Genomic DNA, 26,184 nt, shown 5'->3' on the forward strand with positions numbered 1-26,184 from the left:
GTGTGATCAGGAATTTCCCTGCTGTTCAGACCAACCTTTCCTACAGGTACAGTTTCACTATGTGATTCCCTTGAGGTAGGAGCTTTAAGGTTTTTTGGGAGCAGGTTTTCTTTGGCTGCTGTAAATGGATTTCTCAATCTGCTCTGTGTCCTCTGGTGGAAAATGCTGAATTGAGGCTCTTTGCTTTACTGACATGAAATAGCAAAGTCTGCCTTCTTTTCATACCATCCCTTCTGCATTGCATCCTTCCTTTAGGTGAGGGCAATAAGAACATCAGCCTTCCAGAGCTAGTACATTTGCCCAGTCCCTCTCCAAACTAGGATGTGATAGCTCTTCTTTGGGGTTGGAAGATGACTCAATAGTCCTATCCCAATAGTCCTAATCCTAACCCTAACCCTAACCCAAGTGTTAGTGGTGAAACTGTCTTTGGAGAGTTAAAAGAGCCTTTTCTGAAGCTATAGTGAAGTCCAGATGTCTCATAGCTGTTGTGATCTTGGGAGCAGTTTTAGGAGGGAAGTCTGTGAGGGATACAGCTATGAATCATCTGCCTATCCCGTGTCCATGAAGAAGGAATAAAAACCCCAATCCAAGAAGAATCCATTTAATTCTGGAATTTTCTGACCTATTTTGGTGCAAGCTGGGCTAAAAAAAAACCCCTCAAGCTCCTGTGCTGATGAGTTTCTCATATTGTTTACTCCTGTAACATTCCCTGTGCACTGCCAGCCAGGAATGACGTCCACCCCTCGGCCAGCATCACAGAATAAGAACTTCAGAGGAAGGAATGCAACTTCATAAATAGCAAACCACAGACACTAATGGGGAGCAGAGGCAAACCTGCAGGTTAAAACTCCTTGCAAGAGAAGCCCATAGATCCACAGTGCCTGGAGATTCAGAGATGTGTTCAGCTCTAGCCTTCGTTTTCCTCCTCTGCATCTCCTGCCCTCTTTCATCATGTCAGCAGCGAAGGGCTGGTAAGTCCTTTTCATGATTTCTGTCTTTTCTGGACTCGTATGTTTTCTAGGCTCCCATGAAAAGTGTGTTTTGCAGAAGGGAATGAAGAAGGTAACATTGAACTGCATCCACTGCAAACGGTGCTTAGGGATTCTGTAGTTTCCTATGGAACTTGAAGCTGGAGTGTGTAAATGTTCAGTCTCTGGTGTTCGCCCCGTTCCCCTCCAGAGCAGGGAAGTTGGTTCTTAAGAGAAACATTTCTTCAAGGGCAGCTGGAAATGTTGGTGTGTTTTGTAATGACCTAAAAAAGGCACTTTCTATGAATCTGCATTTTACATGTGCTTTGAGTTAAAAATCAGGTCATACAGAATGTCCTATAGCAGGATCCTTAGATATCCTCTCTGCCTGTGCACGCAGAGCGCAGGGAAGCCCTGACTTCCAGGAATGTAGCTCATTACAATAGGGGGATGCTCAGCTCAGAGAGGATCTGTGAGATCTGGCAGACTCAGGCTGTGTACCAGGGAGTCAGATGTGTGCTTGTGGGGACAGAATGAGCCCATGGAGAAGGATGAATAGCAATGGGAGTTGCAAGTGCCTAGATTTCCTTTGGGGTTTGCTCCTGGGCAGTTGAATCATTATTGTGAATTTGGATATTAAAAAAACCCCAAACTTCTCTTTTAAATGGCATCTTGCTACGAGGGATGGAAAATTCTGCCCAGGAATAAGAGCAGCTGCCTGCAGGCTTCCTGCAGAGCTTATTCAAAACCTCTGCAGTTAGAGATCATATGGAAGTTCCTTGTTTTCAATCAAATAAGAAACATGACTTGAATCCAGTGCTTCTGTCGTAGAACATCACATTTGTGGTACTTTTAGTTCCCAAACCAGAATGTATGGGAGAGGTTGTGAATACTCATAGAGTCCTCTTGGTTCTTTGTGGGTAGACCCATGAGGCTTCCAGGCTTGTTTGTCCCAGAGGATGCCAGAGTTGTTGTGCTAAGCAGGGGCTCACACCCTGCCTGTGGCACTGGCAACCTCATGCTGAAGGAGGCAGTCCCCAAATCCAGCTGATTTCCCCCTGAACATGCAGTGGAAGATGCTGCTGTTCAACTGTTCTTAATGGTTTGCTTATGCTGTAGGCAAGCTGTGACTCTGGTAAAGGATTGGTTCATCCAGAGAAGCCACAATGAGGTTGTGCTTTCTCATGAGAGACAGGGAAGAGCAGAGCTGAGCTTTGTGTCCACTCGGTTTCAAATGGCTCAAGTTTTCTTAAACCTGACATAGTTTTAGAAGCAATGAGCTGCTTCCATTCATTCCTCTTGAGCAGAGTATGGATTAGATACTGAGCAATGGACTAGATACTGAGCAAGTGTAGAATCTAGCAGATGGGAGAGAAAAGTCATGTTAATCTGCCCTAAATGACCTTGTTGAATGATTTCTATCCTGTTCAGCATAGCTTAAATGGGATTTTGCAGTGTTGGATGAGCAGATGGATCCTCCAGGTCCCAAACCCACTACTGAGTGATTTGAAACTGCCGCTACCCAAAAAGAGCCTGTCTCCAGCAAGGAAAAGCCTGTCCCTTGAGAAGGGGAGAGGCAAGGGCTGACGTGCTGGTGTTCCACGTTCAGTGCTTGGCAGATAGACTCAGCAAAGAGCCTTACTTCAGTGGTGCCCTTCATAGCAGCTTCCACAGCACTGAATTATTAATCTGCTGCTTTTGGCAGCTAAGCCTCTCTATGTGTGAACTGCAGAGCCTGTGCCAGAGAAGCAGCTACCACAACTGCCAGGCTGCCAGGCCAAGCTGTTTGCTATGGGGTAGCTGTTTCCTACCTGCCAGGAATGGTTGATTATCACTGTCTGCCCCATCCAGAGCAAACCCTGCCCTGTGTGCAGGTCTCTGTTCATTCCAACAGGCTTCTAGTTAGGAATGGCCAGAGACTGGTATGGAGGAGTCTGAAGCTCCTCATATCTTAATACTATCTTGTATCTTAAGCTGAAGTTAATAATACCATTGATTTGAGCTGAGGACTCTTCTGTGCTTTTCCCAACCACTTTGGTACTTTTAGGAGGTGAAGTTGGGCCAGAAATGCTGGAAGAGATGAGAGAAACTAACCGTGTGCTAATGGAAGTTCGAGACTTGCTGAAACAGCAGGTAGGTGAGGAAGGGACCTGATCCCTCATATCCCCTGAATCCTCTGCCTTATGTGCTGACTGCTGCAGCTGGGGGGTGCTTCTTGTGTGAAGTGAGATGAGCAATAGGATTATTGCACTGCAAACTGGAATCAAGAGGTGGTCTCACAATCAGTAAGTCTGAGATAAAGTGGATTTATGTGAATTCCAAATTCTGCTGCTTAGAAGCCTGTCTGAAAGACAGAAAGAAGTCAAAACCCACCCCAAATCCTTGCACACACAGTGGGTATGTATTTAACTGGAAAAAGAAAGTAACTTTTTCCTTGGTTTTGTGGGCTCAGGAAATCAGTTAGAGTCCAAACTTGGAAGAGACCTTTCAGCCATCTATTAGGGTCCTGGAAAGGGAAGTCATATGGAGTCTAAACAAGCACTGTATTCACTCTTTCCTCTTGTTTTAATCCTGGCTCTGGTAGTTTCTTAGGGGATTTGGAACTTCTTGGGTGCTTAGATCTTTTCCCATTTTAGCCATTAGATGGTGGTTTGTCTGCTCCACTCCCTTTTAAGCATAGAGAAAGGTTCCATTCTCCCTTTCCCCACTGTGGGAGCTGAGGGCAGCAGCCTCTGCCTGCCAGAGGACTGGAATGGCAGACAGGTCCCTGTGCCAGTGCAAACTGGGCGGCCTCTGATCTACAAACCCATCTGTTGCATTGAGCTCCCCTCACATCTCAGCCTGCTGCATGAATAGGCAGTGTTTACTAGGAACCAGGTCAGACATGGTTCCTGGCAGCCTCCATTTCCAGTGTTCCCTTCCAGCTCAGCCCTGCCTCTCCATAGGGGTTTTCTGCTTGTTCTTTCTCTCACTCTGCACCTATTTGGGGTTTTCTTCATCTGTGGCTTTCCTCAACAGTGCTTTCAAGAAAGCTTCATAAGCAAAACCTGCACATCCAACTGGAGAGCCAAGGGGGCAGTTCCTCATAGCTTAATCTGTGCAAGGGTTGTCTATAGCTTACTTCTTGATTCAGCATCTTGGGGTGTTGGCAATAAGGATGGCAAGAGGCCTGACAATGAAAGGTCAGATCTACTCTCCTGAGCCAAAGGCTGAAGTATTTGTGGCACAAAGGAGCTGCTGATATCCATTAGTAGTGCTCCAAATGCTCCACTCTGCTCTGTCACCCTAATGGGAGGTGTTCTGGGGATTTGGGTTAGATCTCTCTCTGCATTAACTAAAATACAGGACCCCAGGCTGTGTTGGAGGGAAGAGAGCATCTAGCATAGGATGAAACTTGCTCTTACAGCTGGGACATGGGCTCTTGTCAGAGGGAAATGATGTCCACAGGGTGTGAGAGGTTGGTCTTGAGCATCAGTTGCAGAGTGAGGCTTTGCAGGAGAGAAATGTGCTGAGATGCTGGAGAGTCTGTAAACACGAGCTTGGGACTGATGTGCTCACTTCTGCCTCTCCATATCCCAGGTGAGGAAGTCTGGAGGGAGGAGCTTTCCTGAGCAGATTATAACCATCCTCATGGCAAGGGCATTAGGGACAAAGAATGGTGAAAGCAAAGAGATGATCCAGATATCTGCAAAGATGGCTCATGGGAGCCTCCCTCTGAGCTTCCCTTACACACTCTGGGCTGCAGATCAAGCAGATCTCTTTTGGACTCTAGTTCAGCATCTTTGACAGTAGAAGACCCAAATAAAGTAGATTTCTCTTTCTCTATGACACTTGTTTGTGTGTATTCAAGTCTCCTGCATCTGTGATAGAACAGTATTACCAAGTTAGCCTGGAGAACCACTGCAGCAGGGAGGAGAGACTTGCAACAGGGAGCACAAACCACCTCAGGTTCCAGAGAGTCTGCAGCATAGACTTTGGGTACCCAGAGTTACTCTGTGCAGTCTCAGAGCCACCCTGGGTTTGGCAATGGGGCTCAGGAGTTGGTGTGGGAGCAAAACTCACCCTTTGGCTAAGTGATGGTTCTTGTTTTCTTCTAGATTAAGGAGATAACATTCCTGAAGAATACAGTCATGGAGTGTGATGCCTGTGGTGAGTTAGGCTGAGTCCTATGTTCAACTGTCTCCTCAGTCCTTCATACCCTTGTGTGCAAACAAAAAGCTACCTGTGACTGTGTCCCCAAAGGAAATGGCTTGTTTCACAATGACCTGAGTGTCACAGGTAACACTCTATTAGTGATGCTTTCCCCCCCCCCACAGCATTCTACACACATGGACCAGTGTTCCATGCTGCTCTCATGTTCCATGTTCCCCTTTCCTGAGCAGAAGTAGCCTTAAAAAGCTGAATCCTTCCATTAACCCCCCAGCATTTGCTTACTTGCACTGTTCCTGAAACCAGTTTTATTGGTGGCTTTGTGACACACCACACTGGACTTCTCGGGGTAGCTACATGCTGGTGCATAACCCAACCTATGGCCCATGTTTGAATTGCCTGGGAATGCACACTGGGTATCCTGTGGGATACAGCTGGCTGCTCCTGAGCTGCAAGTGGAAGAGAACATCACCCCCAAGAGGTACTGCTTTGCTGTTCCTTCCATCCTAGTGCTGCCACCATCCAAGCAAAGAGGATGTTTATGTAGAGTTCAGGAAACAGAGTCATATTCTTTCCCATATAAATCTTGTCCTCTGCTCCCCAGTACATGTTGCAGGGTTTTAGTTCTAAACTGGAGCTTCCTTCCAGTATATCTGCCTTGCAGAAAGCATGGTTATGGGAGATGCTGTTACCTGCCAGTGCACTCAAAGGGCACAGCAATAACCATGTCTGCATATGGAGAGACTGTCCTGCTGGAATAGAGATTAGCCAAAGCTCCTGGGGCTGCAGCACAGAACTGCATTCATCCACAGCAATTGCTTTAATCATTTGCTCATATAACTGTCTCTGTTACTTGATTTCTGCCTTCCCCACTTGCTGGTCTGTTTTCTATGTGTTCTCCTATACTCCTTACTGTAAAATCTGAGCCTCTTTTAGTCATGCATTGAACAACGTGACTCCAGCAGCCGTGCACTTCTCATTATTGCTCAGAAAGAGAAACATGGAGAGGAAGCCTTGGGTTTAGTGAAGGTTTTGCTGCTGGCAGGGGTAGAGGTTTGGCTTTTGTTCTGTTTTGGTTCAGGTTTTTCATGTTAGGCTTTTAAGCTGGAGAAAGTGGGAGCAAGAAGTGTCCTGCTGCCACTTGGAGTAGTGGCTATGGGAGACTTGTGACCATTCTGGAAGGCTTATTCACAGTCCTGAACTGGCCTTCAGTGGAGTTCTGTGTCCCATACAGGCTGATTCTGCAGCTTCCCTAGAGCTGTGGGGCAGGTCATCAGGATGGAGACAACACCTGGTATTTGGCCTCAGACTTCAAGAGAAGCTGGTGTGAGCAGTGTGAGCACAGGCTGGGTTTGGTCACAGTGCTTTGGAATGGGTTAGAACTTCCTACCCATCAAGCACAGTATATCATGCTTAGGACCATATTGCTGTATTCCAGCCCAGAAGTGATGAATGGCTGAATAACAGATTGATTTCCCATCTGCCAGGATGAAGGGAGGTTTCTTGCCTTGTGAAGGCAACAGGTAGCATGTTATGCAGAACAGTATGGCACAAAGCCTTATGAGCCTGATGTATTTTCCTGCTACAGACCAAGCTGACCTGTTTAACATGCCTGTTTCTACAGCAGAGACTTTGCTGACAGCCCTCCACAGTGCTTCCCAGAGAAGCCTGTGTGGGTTCTGCTTTAGCCTGAGTCCATAGCACCAGTGAGGAGTAATTATGAAGGAACCAAGGAGAGAACTGATCTCTGTGGAATCATAGAACCATAGAATGGTTAGGGTTGGAAAGGACCTTAGGGTCATCCAGCTCCAACCCCCTGCCATGGGCAGGGACACCTCACACTAAACCATGGCACCAAAGGCTTCATCCAACCTGGCCTTGAACACTGCCAGGGATGGAGCATTCACAACCTCCCTGGGCAACCCATTCCAGTGCCTCAGCACCCTCACAGGAAAGAATTTCTTCCTTAGATCTAATCTAAACTTCCCCTGTTTAAGTTTCAACCCATTACCCCTTGTCCTGTCACTACAGTCCCTAATGAAGAGTCCCCCCCCAGCATCCTTATAGCCCCCTTCAGACACTGGAAGCTGCTCTGAGGTCTCCATCAGCTTCTCTTCTCCAGGCTGAACAGCCCCAATGTTCTCAGCCTGGCTCCATACAGGAGCTGCTGCAGCCCCTGAGCATCCTCGTGGCCTCCTCTGGACTTGTTCCAACAGCTCCATGTCCTTTTATGTTGAGGCCACCAGAACTGCACACAATGCTCCAGGTGAGGTCTCACAAGAGCAGAGGGGCAGGATCACCTCCTTGAACCTGCTGGTCACGCTCCTTTTGATGCAGCCCATAGCAAGGACATCACACCAGCAACAAGAGGTTTGAACTGGAGCTCAGGCTTCTGGGGTTTCTTGTTTATATTTGTCTGCTCTGACTCAGGACTTTGTCAGAGCTGCTTCTGGCTTCATTCGTTTCCATTTACAACACAGCTACAACTGCTGGACCTCAGGAAGGATGTGAGGACATGTCCTGTGTGTGGAGCACACTGATCCCTTCTGAGACACTGGGGCCACCTGATGCCGGTCCCTGGCAGTGACAGCTCCGGTTTAACCTTCCTCTTGTCCCCAGGCATGCACACCGAGGCCACAGGCCCTGTCATCACCGTGACACAGTTCAACAGATGCCTCCCGAACTCCTGCTTCCCTGGTGTGACCTGCACCGAGACCGGCACCGGCTTCCGCTGCGGCCCCTGTCCCCCAGGTTATTCAGGCAATGGCACCCACTGCACAGACATCAATGAGGTAAAAGCCCCAAGTGGGACAGGCTGGAGGGTATGAACCTGACTCACTTGGCTTGGGGTGTTGCAGGTTTGGGTTGTGGTTTATAAAGGAAAGTCTTGCAAATCCCCTCGGAGCTGCAGTTCAACAGAAACATCATATTGTGGGAAGGGAGTTTGTGTCTGACCCTCCCTTGAGCTCTGTTCCATGCTGGGTTTATATCCAGCTGGGAATTGCTTCTAAAAGATACACAGGCTCCAAGAAAATCAATCTTCTGGTTTGTACCACACAGGAGGGTGAGTTTGGGAGCCCAGAACTGTCCCTTTTGGTCTTAGGATCTTTTGAGCTAATCAGCGATGAGCTGTTAGAGATAAGATTTATTATGTGTGGAATAGACTCAAACACTTCCCAAATAGTCCTTTCTACAATAAATCTGACCACACTACTCTGAATGCTGTAGTTCTGCCTTTAAATCAAGCCTTGCTGGGCAGACTCTGCTTGGTTCTCTTAGGAAGTCTGGCATTCCATCAAGTTTTCTCTCCATGTCTGTGCAGAGCTTCCCTCAACCCTTAATTCTGTGTGTACATCACCCTCCTTAGCTGTGTGCTTCCCACCTCCCAGTCTTACGCTCTCTATTAGGCCACCAAGGAACTGCAAGTGTCTTGCAAAACTACATCACCTTTATAGTGTTTCAGCTTAAAACCTGCTGCAAAGGGTCAATGAGAGTGATGATCATCTGTCGGTCACAGAGCCATGGGAACCACTCAATGTGTCTGTCAGTGCAGAGCACAAGAATTCAGTGACAATAACAAAGTGTTGGACAAAACGAAGCATTAATAGCAATTCTGGAAGACAATTGCTTCCCAGGGTAGTAAGCAAACAACTGCTCTTGCCTGTCAAAACCAGTGTAAGGAATGAGCCAGTTCTCTGCATTCAGAGACTGCCAGGAAGGAAAGTGTGAAGCGAAGCCAACCCTTTGCCTGGGCAATTGATGTCACCAAAGAAGAATTAGTCCTGAAAGTTGATTTGTTTTACTTGTCTGCACATTACTGGAACTTGAAGCTGCGTTTTCCCCTCGCAAGGAAAGCCAGGAACTTCTATGCAGCTTTGGTTTATCCTTTAAAGAGGAAAGTACAATAGGTGGCTCTCAGCCTGGTTTGAGAGCTGGCTTCACAGCTGGCTCTGAGGGAGAGCTGTGGGCCTGCCTCACAGCTCTGCACCTCCTCTCTTGCTTGCAGTGCAATGCAAACCCCTGCTTCCCGAAGGTCCAGTGCATTAACACCAGCCCTGGCTTCCGCTGTGATCCCTGCCCTCCTGGCTTCACCGGCCAGATGGTCGAAGGGGTTGGACTGACCTATGCGAGAGCCAACAAACAGGTAAGGTCCAGAAACGTTAACTCCTTCCCCTTTGTGACTGTCATGCAAGTCTTGGAGCCTCCAAAGAAGTGGGAGGGATGTGCAAGGTGGCTGCATTGTGTTGGTGGGAAGACTGATGCAGTGAGAGGAGAGACTTGCCAAGGATGTCCTGGCACATCAGCAGTGAAGCAACCTCCACTCTAAGACTTCTGCTCAATCTATGCTGGACATAATGTGATGTCTGTGCCACCTCTGGGGCTGTGAAGCCAGCCCAGGGAATCCTTTATGACAGGACACAAAGAGCTGATGCAGCTCATCCCCCTCTGCTTCCCCAACAGCTGTAGACAGGCTAAAGTAAAAACAACAACAAAACCTTATGGTTTATAAGCAGGAAGGGCATGTGGCTTGTGTTAGTTAGAGAGCTGCTAGCTGGTTACAGGATGCAGCTTTTGACCTTCTTGTTCCATTGATCCTTTTACAGTAAGGAGATACTTTGCCAGCTCAGCTCAGAGCTAAGCTGTTTTGCCAGGCTAACATCTGGTGACTATAGAGGGTCAGCAGCTCACCTGGGGTCAGGAATATGGCTGGGATCTGCCTGCAGTTTGAAGGGAAGCATTGAGCTGTGGGTCCTAGTAAGGTGTGTCAGGGGCTTTGCTTCTGCATGTAGTGATGTGCTGATTCTGTAACCTGATGGGGATCTGCTCAGGAGTGAAGTGAATGTCTATTTTGTTCATCCCGGGCAGGTTTGTACTGACATCAATGAATGCGACACAGGAGCTGCCAGAAACTGTGTCCCCAACTCCATCTGCATCAACACACGGGTCAGTACTACCAAAAGCCTCATGTGGGTCTCCTGCCCAGGCTCGGGGGCCTCTGTTAGCTGTGGGAATCAGCTGTGAGGAAGGTCACAGCACAGCCTTGCCAGGACTCATGTGCTTAATCCCTATTGCTCTTCCTTGCAGGGATCCTACAAGTGCGGGGCCTGTAAACCTGGCTTCGTTGGGGACCAAGTGAGCGGCTGCAAGAGCCAGTCCGTGAGGCGCTGCCCGAACGGGGAGATCAGCCCATGCCACGAGAAAGCTGAATGCATCGTGGAGCGCGATGGGTCCCTCTCCTGTGCGGTGAGCTCCGGAGCCCTCGCACTGCGGGGTCTGCCACTGCCCCCTCCTGGAGAGCATCCCTGCTCTGCGTTAACCCTGCGCTGAGGCTCTGTGGCTTACAGTGCTCCCCTCGGGTCCGCTCGTGTGTGTTTGGGCTTTGGGTTTTGCCTTTGCCTGCAGTGCTACTAATGTAGCTCCACGGAGCTGAGCAGGGAGAAGGACCCTGCAGCAACCTGCAAGAGCCAAGATGCTGCTTCTGGCTTTGTAAGCTCAAGAACAAGCTGAGAGCTTGTATCTGAGCTGTGTAAAATGCTGTTTACAGCATAAATGCTTATTCCAGACAATATTTTCCCCATAGAGCAGCGTGTTCCTGGGTTTGCAGTGTTTCCTGCTGGTTCTCACGTGAAGCCTTCCATTGCAGAGGCATGTGGCCATCAGGGGACTCGCTGCCAGCCTCCTTTTGTTCATGTGCTGTCTTCCAGTGCCTTGTGGGGTGGGCAGGGAACGGCTACGTGTGCGGGAAGGACACGGACATTGATGGAGTCCCTGATGAGAAGCAACGATGCTCAGACAAGAAGTGCCGCAAGGTACGATGCAGTTGTCTCGTGTAGCTGATAAGAGGACACCAGAGCAGTGCCTGACCAGAACTGGGCCCTTCTGATGTGAGACCCTGCTCATCCTTCAGGACTCGGATTCCTAACAAGCCCTTTGTTGCCTTCCTTGCAGGATAACTGCATGACTGTCCCCAACTCCGGCCAAGAGGATGCTGACAGGGACGGAATCGGAGATGCTTGTGACGATGATGCTGATGGAGATGGGATATTAAATGCTGAGGTTTGAATTCTAATGCTTAGGCTCTGCCTTCACTTGTCCCTCACTTGGCCAAGTGTCTGTGACTCCTCAGCAGCAAGCTCAGAGCCACACGTTCCCCTTCAGCCCATCCCTGTCTCCCGCAGGACAACTGTGTGTACACACGCAATGCAGACCAGCGCAACATGGACAAGGACAACTTCGGTGATGCCTGTGACAACTGTCGCCAAGTGAAGAACAACGACCAGAAGGACATTGATGGTGATGGGAAGGGAGATGAGTGTGATGATGACATGGATGGAGATGGTAAGATCAGCAGGAGAGCATCCTCAGAGAGGTGCATATATACTGATCTAAGGCCCAGAAAGCTGTGCAGCACACAGGGCAATTCCAGCCTTCAGAGGCTTCAGGAGCAGAACTAACTTCTGGTAGCATGAAGCACAGCTCAGTGTTTTAGTCAAGCCAACATCCTTCCCAGTGCAGCTCTCACAGGGTTTAACTATCTCTCATCAGGATGGTGCTAACAACTCTTATTAGCACTCTTATCATGCACAATCACATCAAACTTAAGCAAGAAAGAAGATCTCAGGCCAGACAAGGACACTGCTTGGTGATGTAATTTAAATGTAGGGAGAAGTGTGGGCCAGCTCAAGGCAGTTTGTATCAGGGCTGTCTTCTGGGGTGAAAAGAACATTAAATGACTTTAGAAGCAGTGTGTGCACTGATGCTGCTGTATTTGCACAAAGCCTGCTTTCAAAAGCCAGAAATCACAACTGCCCTGGCCTGAGGCACACACTCGTATGTACACAGTATTTCTGCATCTAGCACTGCTTGGGTCTGGCCGCATCCTGCTGGCAGGAGTTGCTGCTGTAGTAGGTAGATGCAGAGAAGTGGGAAGTAATTCAGATTGCAATTAGATTGATCCTGCCCTTGAAAAGGCCTCATCTAAACCTTCCAAGTCAAATAGCCAAGATTAACCTTGACTTACTTTCCAGTTACACAGATATGTGCTTTAGAGGGAAAGCCTCTGTCATGGTTTAGGGGACCACAGACAGCTTCAACTTCATGCTCCTGGCCCCTCACTCCTGTACAGATATGATGCTGGTTTGGAGCCACATTCTTCAGTTCTTTAGCTTCCTGTAAGGAACACAGTTTGGGACACTTCCTCTCAGGTCCCTGTGCAGCAGCATGCTCAGATATCCAGCATGATGCAGCCTGGAGTGTTCTGAGATCAGTTGCTGGTGATCTTCATCCTCCAGAGCTGACAGGATGCAGTAAAACAGTTGCTTTATTACATGACCTCAGCTGTCCTCAATTTTTGCCTTCTCTTACCTCTAAGAGAGATCTGCTTGCATAGAGCCTGACAGGCCTCTTGCCTTGATGGGTCGATTGTGCTTGTTTTACAGGGATCAAAAACCCCATGGACAACTGTAAAAGAGTTCCTAACCCTGATCAGAGAGATGCTGATGGTGACGGAGTAGGAGACATGTGTGACAGCTGCCCCACAGTCAGTAACCCAGACCAGGTAAGGAGTACTCCCCATTCTGCATCACCTGCTCGAGGTGCACAAACTGGGAACTCACTGAGCATCACTTGCAAATCCCACAGCAGGGACTCTCCCACTGTTGTCAGCTCTGTTTTCAATAGGAACAGCCATGCCACTGAGCTGACCCCTCTTTTTGGTCTCTTTATTGCCTAATCCACCTCTTGAGCTATGGAAAGTGTCACTTATTATTGCTTTATCTTACTAGAAAGATACCGACCATGATCTGGTGGGAGATGTCTGCGACACCAACCAGGACAGGTGAGAGCTTGCTGCAAAGAGTATATGGGGTTACATGAAACCTTCCGGATGGAGGGAGAGAAAGGCAATTCCCTGCCAGGCTGGCTTGGCCTTACCTGAGAGGTTAAGGGAGATGGAGTTCTCTTCACACCTCAAAAGAACTTGTCAATGGAAGCACAGCCCATGCTGGTCTGCTCACCATTACCTACCAGCCCCAAACCTTTTTGGACCCTCCAGCAGGGATATTCCTGCTCTGTTGTTGGTGTAGCTAAGAGGCAGCTTGTGCTGTTCTCATTGAGGAGCCCAGCTCCTAGAAAGGTGTTACCTGCTTCCTTTAAAGTGGATGAGCTTTACCTGTGCTTCCCTCCACCAGCGATGGGGATGGTCACCAAGACTCACGGGATAACTGCCCATCAGTGCCCAACAGCTCCCAGGTGGACACAGACAATGACGGGCTGGGAGATGAATGTGATGATGATGATGATGATGATGGGATTCCAGATGAGAAACCTCCAGGCCCTGACAACTGTCGGCTTGTCCCCAACCCTGGCCAAGAAGACTCGGATGGTAAGGGGAAATGGATGCACCTAAGCTCTACTTGGGCCCTGCTGTTCCTGGTGGCTAATGCCTACTGGAGATAGCCAGGAATTAAGATCTTCTCAGTACTGACTTGGGACAGTCCTGTGTCATTTTCAGCTCTCCCAAACCCCTGACATTGGGATTGTATCTGGCACAAGTTCTCTTCCAGCAGTGACAACAATGTGAGGTGTCTTCTGCTCACAGCATCTCTGCAAGCCACTTTGCAAGTGACTTAAAGTGTACCAGTGCTCTGAACACCTCTTAACCTTGCACACAGCTTCCTTAAACCACACTATCCAACAGCTATTGGAGTCAAACTCAGGTGTAAGGTGTAGGAGAGATCAGGGAACGCTTGTTACTCCTTTCCTTCTCTCTTGCTCTCAGGTGATGGTGTAGGAAACCTCTGTGAAGATGACTTTGACAGAGACATGGTGATCGACAGGATCGATGTGTGCCCAGAGAATGCACAGGTGACCCTAACGGACTTCAGGGCCTTCCAGACAGTTGTATTGGACCCCGAGGGCGATGCACAGATTGACCCCAACTGGATTGTCCTCAACCAGGTAGACACTGCTCCAGAACAGGGGGGTGGGATGGACAGACAGGCCTGTACCAAAGTGAGTGCAGTTTTCCTCATAAGCCTCTGCAGGCTTCACATCCCAATCCTGGAGCCTCACCCTGGGGGGATCTGAGCACTGAACCAGGGTCAAGTTGGTACCTTTGAAACAGTTCTCATGAGCCAACATTCCTCTTTTTCAGGGCATGGAAATAGTCCAGACCATGAACAGTGATCCCGGCCTGGCCGTAGGTGAGGCTCTTCCTTTTGTCCTATCAGGAAGGTTACCACTCAGTAACTGCCTGCTCCTAGAGCAGCTTTACAAGTACCTAATGCTTCATCCACCTCCTGGGGAAATACCTCCTGCAGTAGCAGAAGCTTCAGCTTAGCAAACCCCACCTCTCCCATCCCGATCTGGAATTAAATGGATCTTAGAACACAGAGTCTTTGTTTTCTCACCAGGTTACACGGCATTCAACGGAGTGGACTTTGAGGGCACATTCCATGTCAACACTGCCACAGATGACGATTATGCTGGTTTCATATTTGGCTACCAGGACAGTTCCAGCTTTTATGTGGTCATGTGGAAGCAGATGGAACAGACATACTGGCAGGCAAACCCCTTCCGAGCAGTAGCAGAACCTGGAATCCAACTGAAGGTAAAGCAGCCTTGGACACACACAACTCCAGTCAACCAGTTCTTTATCCCCACCTCTTACCAGTCTCTCCCCGGTCTCAGGCAGTGAAGTCTAAGACAGGCCCAGGGGAGTATCTCCGCAATTCCCTATGGCACACGGGAGACACCACAGACCAGGTCAAGCTGCTGTGGAAGGACCCTCGGAACTCCGGCTGGAAGGACAAGACCTCCTACCGCTGGTTCCTGCAGCACCGGCCCCAGGTCGGGTACATCAGGTGGGTTCTACAACCACCTCCATCTCCAGTGCAGTGTGGAGGGGAAGAGGAGGCTCTGCTTGAGGAACAGCCTCCATGTGGGTTCCTTCAGGCCCATGTTTGTGTCCCACACGTGCTTGTTCTCTCCTAGAGCTCGTTTCTATGAAGGACCTGAAGTGGTAGCAGACACTGGAGTTGTCCTTGACACAACCATGCGAGGAGGCCGCCTGGGAGTCTTCTGCTTCTCCCAAGAGAACATCATTTGGTCAAACCTGCGTTACCGCTGCAATGGTGAGTTTCAATGGGCAAACACAGGGATTTCTGCCCTTTTACTTTCAGGACACCCGTTTGCTTTGGGATAACCCATCCCGAGGCCTGCAGCAGGAGAGCCCACAGCACCCGAGTCTAGGTTTTCACTCCTGGTTCTACTTCTAATCTGTATTTGCTTCCATCTCCTCCTCAGACACCATCCCAGAAGACTATGAAACATTCCGAGTTCAGCAAGACTAAGCCCTGACGTCAAGATGTGTCCAGCCAGCCTTGCTTTCAGCCCCTGCTCAGCTGCCCCACTATCACTCCTGTAGCCCCTATGAGGAACTGTAAGTAACCTACCACTGCAGCATCACCCAGCATCTCTCCTACCACAGCAGCTGGCTTCCACGCTCCAAACCCTGCTGGCACAGCCGTGATGTAGACAGCGAGTGTGAACAGAGCCCGAGCTGCTGTGAACACAGCTCTCTCCACACCATGGATGTGCTGAGAAGCTGCTTGCTGTAGCTGGAATTGAGTCAGCCTCGTGTGGATGATTCCCAGGGATATTTTCCCTACTCAAAGGCGTGAATGTTTTGTTTTCCTTTTCAAGCAATCCCAGCCCTAGTCTGAAAAGGACACAGGGAGCAGCCCATGTACAAGTTGCTCACAAAGCAGTCGATAAAAGCACTTTAAGGAAAGTGTCTTTGTTCTGGAATGTTGGATAATAAATACCTGGAATGTTGGATAATAAATACCTGGAATGTTGGATAATAAATACTAGACTTCTTTGTCATGTGCATGTTGCTTTTTCCTCCTCTGCAACCCAGCAGCTGGGTTATCAGTTGTGCTCTCCTGCAAGACCTTCCCTCTGCTGGGACCGTCCTGCCTGGGCCTTGTGGGTGGGGGTTAGCTTTAAATGAAGCCTTTAGGTGGGATCTGTCTTATGGCACCAGGCTGGGACACCCGCAGCGGCACAGCCAAGGACCAGGGAATGCTGCAGCCGTTGGTGGCATGGGTGCTCCTTTGAGCTGGGAAGAGCAGACCCAGGGCTTCCCAAGCTGCTAACCAGGGAAGGCTTCAGTCCTGCACTAGTGTCATCCCCAGTGTCTCCTGGGTAACCAGTAGCAGCATTCCAGGCTGCCTCAAGAGCCAATAAAAGCACATCAGGTAAGGGGTTCACGTTAGTTACACTGAAACTTGCTCCTAGTTCCTGTGGAACACTCAGCAGTGCAGTTCTGCAAGCTCGGTTCAACCCTAAGAAACCGATTCCCAAGTGGATCTGGCCAGAGATGGCTCCAAGCCAGGCTCAGGAATGAACAACCCCTCACTGACACTGGTCCCAGCAGCATCCCATGCACTCGCTCCAGTTGCACTTCACCCAAAGCACAGGTTCTCCAGCACCCCCATCCCTCAGTGCAGAGGAACCTTCCCACAGACAAGCACAAAGCAGGGTCCAAAGCAGATTCATCCCACTCGGGAGCGATGCAGCCGCTGCCCAAGCAGAGGCCCTCGGTCCTTCTGACCCAGCCGCCTTTGTAATGTCTCTACCCTGCTCATGGCACCTCGATCAGCCCCAGGGCCACCCAAGGCAGGCGCTGCTGTGGTGAATGCTACCCCCAGGTAAAGCCTCATCCGGGCCAGGCTGAGCACATACACACTCAAACCTCCTGCACCTCAGACTCTCCTCACCCAGCACAGCCCTAAGGCTACGCAGCAGCTCAGAGCAGAGACCTCAGTGCAGCTGAGACCATCACATTGGCCCCATAAGACACCAGCACTCGGGATGCTCCCGGTGACAGTTCCAAGCTCAAGACTCATCACAGCCCCTGCATCCTTCAATGCAGTTGCAGCTTCCTCGCACAGAGCTGGGTTTCAGCACTGCCGGAAGCCAGGGGACCCCCAGCCCTCAACTCCACCATCCCCTTACAACCACGAGCACTGCACCACCACCACTTCCACCCCAAGAAGCACCGCAGAGCAACCATGAATGAAGCTAAGAAAAAGCTGAGCAGCCAGAGCCAAAACCAGTTGACTTTTTATTACATTTCATTTACAAATAACGCAAAGATACAAAGACAAAAGCCTTCACACAAAAAAAAGGGGAAAAAAGGATTGAAAAGAATGTACATTGAGTGGAGCCGTGTTTTCACATCACGGCTCGGAGCATGAACACTTAAAGCCAACTCCAGTTTCCACTTCACCCAGAGAAAACCACACTGAACAGAACCTTCCTGCCGCAGGGACAAGGGCTGCAGCCCTCCCGTGCCACCAATGCTGCAGCTGAGGAGTGCATATATCAGTGAGAGACCCACAGCTCCTGGGCACAGGATGCGCTCAGCATTTGTCCCGGCTCTGAAACGCATCAACCGGTGCTGCCAAGCTCCGGTTGCTGCACAAGGCTGGGTTTTAGCTGCCAGTATGGGAGAGGAGCGGCTCTGTGGGGCCTCAGTAACATCAAACTCACCCTGCTGTGAGCACGGACACATTTAAGTCCCACTGCGCCAACTCCGGCACCACCAGGAGCATCTACAAGGCCTAATCCCCCCCAGAACATCCCAGAAATCCCAAACTGAGCCAAGCTTAATCCTTCCCTGTCAAACGGGGACTTGTGCCACTGCTCACAAGTGAGGCCATTCGGGCACTGCTCGCTCTTCCCAGCACACAGCACAGACTCTGTGCCATTCAGATCGCCCTGCGTACACCAGGGTTCAACTTCACTGCTGCAAGTTTAAGCCTGTAGAATTCCAGATGGGAATACAGAAAGCACCACTGCTCCCATTGCAAACACAGCCCTGGGGGGGATGCACAAGCAGGGCCCTTCCACCCCTTGTCTTCTAACCCACGGCTGCACTGAGCCATCCCAGTGGGCTCCATTGAGGATCAGAGCCATGGGAGGCTTCCTGGCCTCCCATTCCCAAGACTTCTCCAGCACAAGCACCGATTCCTGCAGCTCTGCCTCATCCCGAGCGCCTCCTCTCCCTTTGGGAAGTGCTCACATGAGGCTCAAACCCAGCTTCCACCGGAGGAACGTGAATCCCAAGACAAGAGTGGGGTGGGATGAGGGCGGCTGCTGCCTCCTCACTTCTGCTTATCCCAATGGATTCACTGAAGGATTCCCTAAAGTCTAAGGGAGGCGGGAGGTGAGATCAGGGTGAGATCGGAGCCCCCCCAAGCTCCTGGGGTTCAGACAACATCAAGCAGAAGCAGGACCTAACACTGAGAGAGAAACAGCTTCATATGAGCCATCCAGCACACACCGGCCTGAGCCAACACCAAAATCCAGCACCGCTTCCATCAGAGCCAGGCGCATCCATGCACGTTCCCTGTGTTAACCTGGATGAAGCAAAGCTCAAGCTCAGGTCCAGACTAACCCCAAAGCTGCCATTGTTATTAAATGAGGAGGAGGAACCCCTACACCAGCTCGGAAACGCCGTCCCTTCTGCACACAGAGCTGGCAGGATGATGGCAAAGGGGTGACTCCTGCTCCCATCGAGCAGAGCAATGGCTCAACCTCCTACCTGTACCTTTGAGCCCAAGCAAACAAGACTGGAACCAGCAACAACTTGAGCACCAACACGGCCACGCTCCAGAACAAGCCATGTTAATGTGTGCCTGTAGATCCTGGCTTCCTAAAACCTGGAGAGAGGAGGACGGCAGGAAAACGTGACCCCCAGGCCTCCCACAACTACTGCCATTAGATCATCGCTCCTGCCTGTGCACACCAGCAGCCACCCCAGGGAAACACTGCAAAGGCAGAAGAAATGAAGGACGTGCCTCTTGCCACATGGGTTTTCTGTCCCAAACTGCATCCCCTTAAAGCTGGACCAAGGAGTGAACCTTGGCACAATGAACAGAACAAGACCCTGGTACCCAGCAAACACCAACACCGAGCACCGCGAGTAACGTACAGCAGATACACAATGCACAGGGGGTGCTCCATGCTCCTGTCACTACTTAAGGGCAAGATGCAAAGTGAAAAGAACCAAGATAAAGCAAACCAAACGCTGCTCAGGCAGTTCCCTGCCTCCTCTTCAGTTACAAGGCGAGAGAACCTTGGAGCAAGAGGTGCAGCTGGTTTGGAGGACACAGCCAGGCTCAGGATGAGCAGGGAGAAGCTGCCACCACCTCCTCCAGCCTCCCCCCTCTGACCACGCTGATGTGCAAAGCACCTCACCCCCACCCTGCTCCCCAAAACGCCTTCAAAGCTGCGCAGTGATGGAGCCACGGCTGCTCCAGGGATGTAAACCACTGGGGACACGTCCCTGCCTCGATGGCCAGGCTGCAAGGAGAACAGGGGCAGGCCCCTGCTCTTGCTCTGCTCCCTTTGCTCTCGTTACCTGTGCTCAGACAGAGCCAGAAGCCTGGCACAGCTCCAGAGCAGCAGCACCTACACAACATGAGCCCTGCCCAGCACAGGCAACAGCAGAACCACAGGATCATGGAAGAGCTTGAGTTTAGATCCCGTGGGAAGAGGGATGAGCCCCTCCAGGGTCTGCAGAAGAGCTCAGGGCATGGAGGGACGGGGGGGGAGGCTCAGACGCAGGTCTCCAGCCTCACCTCGCCACTGGAGACTCAGATTGCTCCTCACCCCTTGCTATGTAGAGCTGCCTTTTCTCGCTGTACTCATCCTCTACGCCATGGAGCTGCTTCCCCTGATGCTTCCTACAACGCAGCCAAGCCACTGAAGAAAACAGTCAACGTTATTTTACCCCTTTAGGCCTTTATTTTGATAAAATTGGTCAAGCCCACATAAGGCGAGAGAACACCACAGTCAAAACTGCCCCCCACCCCCCCCTAGTAAAATAAATAACACAAATGAGTACGTCATGTAGTGTTTTGGTTTGCAGTATAGAAATTCCACACAATGATTCTGTTTAAAAAGGTAAAAATGATTTATAATACACAGTTAGAATGTCATGGTGCCCGCATAGAAAACCGACATGCAATCCATGCCTACACTGCGCCGTAGAAAGAAGATGCAACTAAAAATACAAAGAACAGGAACAACTACAAATCGATTCCGTCTCTTTTTTAAAGGGCTTTTGTGGGGTTGGGGTGGTTTTGTACAAAGGACACAGAACGAACGCTACCTGCGCTTTCACATTGCCATCACAGTGACGGGGGGGGCCGCTTGGCAGAGGAATAAACGCTGTTGGAATCCCGAAATCCCGACGGGATGGGAGCTTCCCACTTCCTTCATGCACAGAGGGGGTTTCCAGGGGCAGCGTCGGGCTCATCCCAGGATGGACCTCCAGCCTCAAGAGGTGTTTCTACAGACATCCAAGCTTGTAACAAAGAAGCACAGTCCAGAGCTTGGTTTTGAGGGAAGTTTAAAGGATTCTCTAAGGTTTGGGACACTGATTTTAGGCAAACTCGGAGGGCAGCTCCTTCTCTAGCTGCAGGTTCACCCCCGAGCACCGCTCTGGCTTCACCCCCGGGCCTCAGGCACACTTCTTTTTATTTAAAGAAACAAAAATCAATTCCATTCAAACTCAGGTCATAAAATGTACAAAGAACGAACAATGTTTTCTTCCTGGAAAGCTTTTCCCCTCTTGAAAAGGAAACCCCCACCTCTGTGTGCAGGGGCTGCAGGGCCAGCGCTCGCTGCCATGCAGGAGCCATAGCGAGCCGGCACCAAGCGCGGCACAACCGTTAGGTACAAGGGCAGAGCCCCCTGCAAGCAGCACAAGCTCGGCTTTCCGCTTGGGAATCACAGTATTTGATGCACTGAAGGTTTATTCCTGTTATTTCCCCATTGTATTGGCAAATGCAACAGTCTAGCTTGGGAGCTTTGTAATATATATTTCTATCTATAGCTATAAAAACACGTGTTGGGAGGGGGCAGGGTTCACTCAGCAGGTAAGTTTGGGCAGTAACCCTCTGAGACACCAGACAGCTTCAACATCACTTAACTCAAAAAGTTATAAATACTACTCCTTTTTATATATATATCTATTTCTTTTTTGCTAAGTGATCTTTCTGGTTCTGCTCTCCTCTGGGCTGGGCTGGGAAGGGGCAGCCGCTCCCCACGGCTCCACCTGCACAATGAACATGGAACCAGAGCGATTGAGTTTTCCAAATCCAATTACTTGTTCCAAAAGCACTGGGATCCCCTCCACGCTTCTGCAGGCACGAGGTGCCGCAGCCTCATAGATCCCGTTTGCTTCCAAACCAGCCCTGTGTGCACACACATTGGAAAACTGACATTTTCATGGGAGAGGGAGGGGAAATCTCCTCTCCAAGTGCAGCTCCTTCCTGACGCCGTCCGGAACCCGGCTTTTGGGGAGGCAAAACCCAAAAGGTGTTGAAGTAACTGCACCGGTTCTCAAAGGGTTGGTCCTAGGAGCAGCCTGTGCCTGCTCCGAGGTGGAGCACACTTCCCATGGCTCAAGCCCGTCCCACTCCGCGCGGCAGGAACAAAACCTGGATTTCCCTCAACTCGATGGTCCCTCATTTCAACAGTTGCATCCACATGTGTTAAGTTTTTAAATTAAGGCCATTTTAAAGGTCTACTTACAAGTCTAATAAACAAGATCTCTTATGTACACGCGTAGTTTACAAACCAATGAGAAGGTAGCGTTTAGCAACAGCTCCCTGTACAAGTCTCCAGTGAGGAATCTCGTCTCCTACTCGGATGCTTCATTCTGAAGTGACTCTGGGTTTCAAAATAAAAACACAAACAGATCACGAACGGGAATTTCCATGCAGGAGAGTCATTGGAACGCGAGCGCGACACGGGAATGCCGCCCAGGAGCAACGGGAACTGTGGGAAGCGGATCCAACTCACGCTGCACTTTCGGCTGTGCCACAGCCGAGGACTCCCAGTCACCCGTGCCCCATTTATCCCGGTCTTTTAGGGGATCCTCCTGTTCAAAGCTACCTTTTTGTTTCTCCTCCTTACATTAAGAAAGCATCAGCAATCTGAAATAAGCAGACACCAGGAGTTAACATGTACTGCCGGGCTTCAATCCTGACATAACAACCCCAAACGTGCTCAACAGGGATGCAGGAAAACCTTCCAGTTGGGTGGGAAGGAACAGAAGAGACACACGTTGAGGAAAGGGCTTGAGAGAAAAAAAAACACATCTTTTTTTAGTGCAAACGGTCAACTAATGGCACGGACATGAGCAAACACGCACCCAAACCTGCTCAGAGCCTCTGCCTGGTGCTCAGGACAGCGTCCCATCCATGTCTGGAAGCACACCAAAATCCAATACAACTCATGAGGAGCAGCCCAGCTCCTCCACAGACCTTCATCACTGCTCACTGCCAACAGCGAGGAGACCCTGCTCATGGGGAAGGGGATGGGTGGGATTGCTCCAATGAACGGATGGGTCTTGCTTACAAGAAAGAACGGACACGGCTTTGGATCACAAAGCAAATCCAGACCCCGAGCGGGTGCGGAAGTCCCGTGCCAGGGGGGAACCAACAACCCTCAGCTCATCTGGAGAGGGAAACCCCTCCAGCCCTTCTCTTTGGGGTGTATGTAACCCAAATTGCTGAGGGTGCTGGCCCCCTCCCGTGCAGGAGTGCCGTGCTCTAGCAGGCATCCCCTCACCTCATGGGCAGGGTGTGAGATGCTCCATGAGCTTTCATTCGTTAGTTAGACTCAAAGCAACGTTAATCCTCACTTCTGTCAAGGGGAGGGCCAGGTGCCCACAGATGCTGGCACTGCACAGGTCACAGTGTAACCAAGCCAATGCTTTCACAGGCCCCTGGCAAACAGTGTTGAGCCCACTGGAACCCTCATGAGTCTTTAAAGGTGGTTTTCCAATTGGGAACAAGACCTGGGACTCGCCATCAATTCACACACCCCACACCCCCCCCAAGGTGACAGCCCTGCTGCAGCGCCCAGGGGTGGGTTGGGGTTGGGGTTTTTACTCTGTCACGATGCTGCAGCCCAGAGGATGAACAAGGACTAACAGAACTCATCTGTTATGAGCTCAGCAGACTCCTCACCTGCTCGAGGACACAGCACTGTGGAGCAAGCCAGCTCTTCCCCAGGGGGAGAGGAGGAACAGCAAGGTTCCTGTCACCCTGTTTTGACTATACAACAGGAAAACATCCAGACTTCCCATAGGCTTCCTTACTTCTGCTCAACATCAGTTTAAAATTCCAGTTAGTTAAAAATACCTATATATATAATATATATATTTCTGGAATAAAAACACAAAAAGATGGACTGTACAAGGATGCTGTAGAGTGCTTCAGTTGGCTGTATGTAGTTTAGCTACTTTCCTAATATCCAAATACTTAAATAAAACAAAACAAAACAAAAAAGATCATAAATAATGGTAACAGAATAAGTAATGAATAGGAATAAAAAATAAACCATAAGAAAGAGTTGTGATTTGAGCCAGGCATTGCTACAGAAATGCCCTTCCTGTTGCCCAGGAATCTCTCACAAAGTGACGTTAGGAACATGCTCTGAAAGTTAGTCTCCTAGATTCTTTTAGCTGCTTTAAAAAGTTCTGAACCTTCCTTCATGCTAATCGAGTCAAGAATTATAGTACTTCTGTGTGTGCTCAGAAATGCTCCTTATATATGCATACATATATATAAATATATATATTACATATATATTAAAAACAAAAAAAAGCTTTGAAAATAGTGTTGACAGTTGCCTGCTGAGTGGCACACGGCCGTGGGGCTGCTGGGCTCGTTCCTGCTCGGGGCATGAGGAGAGGAGGAGGGTGACAGCCAGGGACCAACCTGCACCCATGGGTGCCCTGGCCATGGGGGGAGAGGCGTTGCACTCAACCAAGCGGGTGGCACAAAGCAGAGGGTGGCAGCACAGGATCAGTGTGGGGAGAGGGAGGGGGCACACAGTGGTGCTTCTCCCCCTCCCAACAGCTTGGTACGTTAGAAGGAATCACTTTACCCCTGGCTCTGAGCCTTCCTCGCCTGCCCCCAACTGCCCCTTTTCTAGTGCAAAGGATAAATGGACAACGTAACGCTGGAGCTTCGGTGGGAGAAAGGAGGGGGGGGGCTCTGGAGAGGAAACTGCTGATGGAAACTCCTTACTCATTCACAGCAATGAGCGGGTAAGGGGTGAAATACGGCGCGACAGGGAGTAGGGGTCTGCAGCGCTGCAAGCTTAGAACGACAAGCTTTACTCATTGTACATGGTGTACAGGACAGAGCTGCTGCTCTCAGCAGCTCCTGTTCCCACACGACTGACCCGCTGGCCTCTCCAGTTCGGCTGGCCTCCAGGAACAAGCGTCATTCCCACGCTCCCGGTGTCCGCGCTTCACAGCCGGTCCATCCTGAACGTGTCCTCTGTGGCGGGGTCGGTGAGGACCATGTCTGGGTCGTTCAGCATGTGCAGTCCATCCAAGGTTAAAGGGTCAATTTTGAGTTCATCCAGAGGGAACTGGGAATCCGTGTCAAAGCTGACGTCTCCCACTCCTGCCAACGAGCTGGTCAGTTCTTTTGATAAGCTGGGAGGGGATTCTCCTGTCACTGCAGGGAAGAGGAAGAGAAAGGTGTTAACAGCACTTAGCAAACAGACACTGGCCAGGCAGAGGAGTCAGAAAGCAGCTTGCAGTAATTCTGGAGCAATTTATCAAACTTAAAGCTGCAGTTAAGACCAGAAACAGCTCTCCTCTCTGCCAGCCAGATGAAGCATAGGTTGGTCAGAGCAGCTCAGAAACAGCCAAATCCCTGTACATATATCTGGGCGCCACAACACGGTGTCACTTGAGTCTCTTTCCTCCCCCTGAGGTTTAAGAGGAATAACCTTAACTGACATGATTCTAATCAGCAAGAGGCCACAATCTAGGCTGCAGTGCTGTGTTCTCAGTGGGCTGTGCAGAAACTGTTTCCAAATGTCCAACGGTGACCAGATCCGCTCCCATATGTGCCACTGACAAACCCTCTGCTGGCACGCGGCCGGAGCAGCACAGGGAGAAGTTTGGCTTTCCCAGCTTCTCCCTCACTGTGGTGGAGGAGCCAGTAAATTCAAAGGCAGGGAATGTCTGTAGGACAAGCAGCCCTGATTGCAGGGATCAAACATGAGCCACTTGGCACTCGGGGGATGGCCAGACTGGTAACACAAGGTGAAACAACCTTCAAAGGCACCAACACCCTTTTGCTTTCTTGGCTCGAAGCAAGAAGAGAAGCACCAGCACTGGGTGGTTTAGATGTCAGTAAGGCTGTGATTTCCTTGCCTGTAAGAATGATGTTGGGGATGTTTCCATGGCTGGAGTAATTGAGCTGCTGCGAGTCCTGCAGGCTGCCGTGGCTGCCGGTGAGCCCCATCATAGCTGCTTGGGAGTAGTTGAGGGTGGAGCAGGGGCTGTACAGGCTGTTGGAACTAATGGCGTTTTCGATCATATTAAACTGTTCAAGCTGAAGACCAAGGCACAACGGAATTATTACTTGTAACCAGCAAGAAATACAACAAAACAACATACAAAGCTCAAGAAAGGGAAGTAACATTGAAAGAGGCAGGCAAACAAATTCATCTTTAAGTTTCCTTCATCAAAATATGGTCTATTGTCACTGAACTTTCCAGAGTAGTTTACTGCCAAATTCAGAGTGCAGGGGAAGGAGGGTGGATGCAAAACCAAAACTGTTGCTTTTGATACTAGAAGAACAAAAGAAAAGGTAGCTTGAAAACAAAGGAAAAACCCCAGAATTCATGTTCCTAACTCAGGTATCTGCCCATCAAGTGCTGCCTCTCAGAGGCCAACTTGTTTCCTCCTCCTAATAGATTTCAGAGTTGAATGAATCAAGGCACTGGTCAACCAAATGCCTGGAGACATCAGGCTATGTGCCTAGTTTTGGCACCAGGCACGGACTGTTTGCCAAATTCAGGAGTAAATATTGTTACCACCTATAAGTGAATCCTTCCCAAATGCAACTATGGGCAAAACCATGGCTTCTTCTCATTATTTTTAAGCCAAAACTCAGCAGAACACCCTTAAAAAACATCTGCTGTGATGGTGAAGAGGGACGAGGGGAAGGAAAGA

At 50.0% G+C, this 26,184-nt stretch overlaps 2 protein-coding genes across 4 annotated transcripts in view; one reads left to right on the forward strand and one right to left on the reverse strand.

Moving 5' to 3' along the window:
- The first annotated feature begins 511 nt into the window (after positions 1-511).
- On the forward strand, positions 512-15,977 carry COMP (cartilage oligomeric matrix protein). The gene is made up of 19 exons (XM_005140558.3): positions 512-971; positions 3,016-3,101; positions 5,066-5,117; positions 7,737-7,909; positions 9,124-9,261; positions 9,984-10,061; positions 10,203-10,361; positions 10,823-10,927; positions 11,067-11,174; positions 11,297-11,456; positions 12,557-12,675; positions 12,902-12,954; positions 13,307-13,500; positions 13,897-14,075; positions 14,272-14,320; positions 14,531-14,727; positions 14,808-14,980; positions 15,111-15,250; positions 15,423-15,977. Exons 1-19 carry the CDS (start codon positions 896-898, stop codon positions 15,467-15,469), a joined length of 2,286 nt encoding a protein of 761 aa, XP_005140615.1. The 5' UTR covers positions 512-895; the 3' UTR covers positions 15,470-15,977.
- Positions 15,978-17,234: 1,257 nt separating this feature from the next.
- Positions 17,235-26,184, reverse strand: part of CRTC1 (CREB regulated transcription coactivator 1) — a 46,611-nt gene continuing 37,661 nt past the window's right edge. For all 3 annotated transcript variants that reach the window (XM_034070680.1, XM_034070681.1, XM_034070679.1), the window contains 2 exons: positions 25,381-25,561; positions 17,235-24,673 (listed from right to left, as the gene is read on the reverse strand). In XM_034070680.1, the coding sequence (XP_033926571.1) occupies positions 24,462-24,673; positions 25,381-25,561 (393 nt within the window). In that variant the 3' untranslated portion in view covers positions 17,235-24,461. The remainder of the gene's footprint in view (positions 24,674-25,380; positions 25,562-26,184) is intronic.

Source organism: Melopsittacus undulatus, chromosome 19, assembly GCF_012275295.1.
Source record: "Melopsittacus undulatus isolate bMelUnd1 chromosome 19, bMelUnd1.mat.Z, whole genome shotgun sequence".
In the NCBI taxonomy this organism is placed as follows: domain Eukaryota; kingdom Metazoa; phylum Chordata; class Aves; order Psittaciformes; family Psittaculidae; genus Melopsittacus; species Melopsittacus undulatus.